Source organism: Eurypyga helias, unplaced genomic scaffold (genome assembly GCF_000690775.1).
Source record: "Eurypyga helias isolate BGI_N326 unplaced genomic scaffold, ASM69077v1 scaffold24662, whole genome shotgun sequence".
Classification (NCBI taxonomy): Eukaryota; Metazoa; Chordata; class Aves; order Eurypygiformes; family Eurypygidae; genus Eurypyga; species Eurypyga helias.
The window spans coordinates 2,396-3,599 of record NW_010238209.1 but is presented as its reverse complement, the minus strand read 5'-3'; the positions used below and the strand labels follow the sequence as shown (position 1 = coordinate 3,599).

The window sequence follows — 1,204 nt, the reverse complement described above, 5'->3', positions numbered from 1 at the left end:
CCAGCCGCCCCGACCACCTGCCCTGTGGCCCAGCTGCACCACCCCTGCACGACAAGGCACCCATAGGCAGCTGGAGGCTGCGGTGGCGTGGGGAGGGGGAGCAAGGGGAGGTTCACCTGCTCCCTGGCTGTGCTTCGAGGGGACGCAGGGGGGTCAAACACCCTGGCCAGTGTCTCCAAGCCCGCCAGCGTGAAGTCGATCTCACTGCAGAGGAGAGAAGTGGGTGAGAGCTGGTGCCAGCATCTCCTGATGCTCAGCCACCATACAGGAGACAGAGGACGAGGTGGGTGGCCCTGTGGGTGTCCCCCCACTTCCGCCCCGCTGTTCCAGGGTCCTTTGCAGAGCCCGGCAGGCAGTGACGAGTGCGGTGCTGAGGTGCTGCAGCTGCGGATGCCCGTGGCGCAGCGCCTCCAGGTCCAGCTGCAGGTGATGCTTCAGGTACTCGGCCATGAAGCCCATGAAGTCGCTGGCTGGGCTGCAAGGGCAGGTGGGCATCTTTGGAATGATCCCTTTGCCCCAGGTGTGCCACCATGGCAAGGGAGGGGTGGCCATGCCTGCCGCATCACCTCCGCCAGCCTGGGGTGGGCCAGGGTGCATTACCTGCTGTGGACCTGTTCCTGCAGCCTCTGGTGCAGCTGCTGCGAGATGTGGGTCCGGCTGGCTAATGGGGAGCTGCGCCACAAGCCCCCTCCCCCAGCACCGTGCTTGCCATGTGCCCACTGCCTCGGCCCTCCTCCCCATCTGCGGGCAGAGGACAGCCAGCTCAGCCAGACCCCTCCCCGCTCACAGCCTGGCACGACACCCGCCACCCGGTCCCCAGCTCACCCGAGTCCTCCTCGGCCACCTCCCTCGCCCGGTGCACGGGGTAGAGCAGGGGAGTCACCAGCCCGTTGTTGGGCTGCTGGTAGGCGCCGATCAGGTCAGGGAGGGTGCGGAAGCACTTGGCCTGGATGCCTTGGATGGTCTGGGGAGGCAGAGAGGGGGGAGCACCATCATGTCCCCCATCCACAGGCTCTGCGTGCTGAGGCAGCCCTCACACTGGGCTGTGGACCAGTCTGCCATATCGAGCAGGTATGTCCCCAAAATGTGCCCATGGCGAGCTGTAAGTGCCAGCTGAATGCCGGCCCCATGGGTAGATCACCTCGGCCCCTGGCAGGGCAGCAGAGCAAGGACAAGAGTGCAGAGACACCTGCCTCGTGCAGCA

The 1,204-nt window shown here is 66.2% G+C and overlaps 1 protein-coding gene across 1 annotated transcript in view; it reads right to left on the bottom strand.

Annotated features, from left to right (window-relative positions):
* Positions 1–1,204, bottom strand: part of INPPL1 (inositol polyphosphate phosphatase-like 1) — a gene marked incomplete at both ends in the record, with an annotated part of 10,142 nt that overhangs the window by 6,850 nt on the left and 2,088 nt on the right. The window contains 5 exon segments of the mRNA XM_010147786.1: positions 117–207; positions 338–475; positions 601–703; positions 706–741; positions 826–964. Of these exon segments, the coding sequence (XP_010146088.1) occupies positions 117–207; positions 338–475; positions 601–703; positions 706–741; positions 826–964 (507 nt within the window).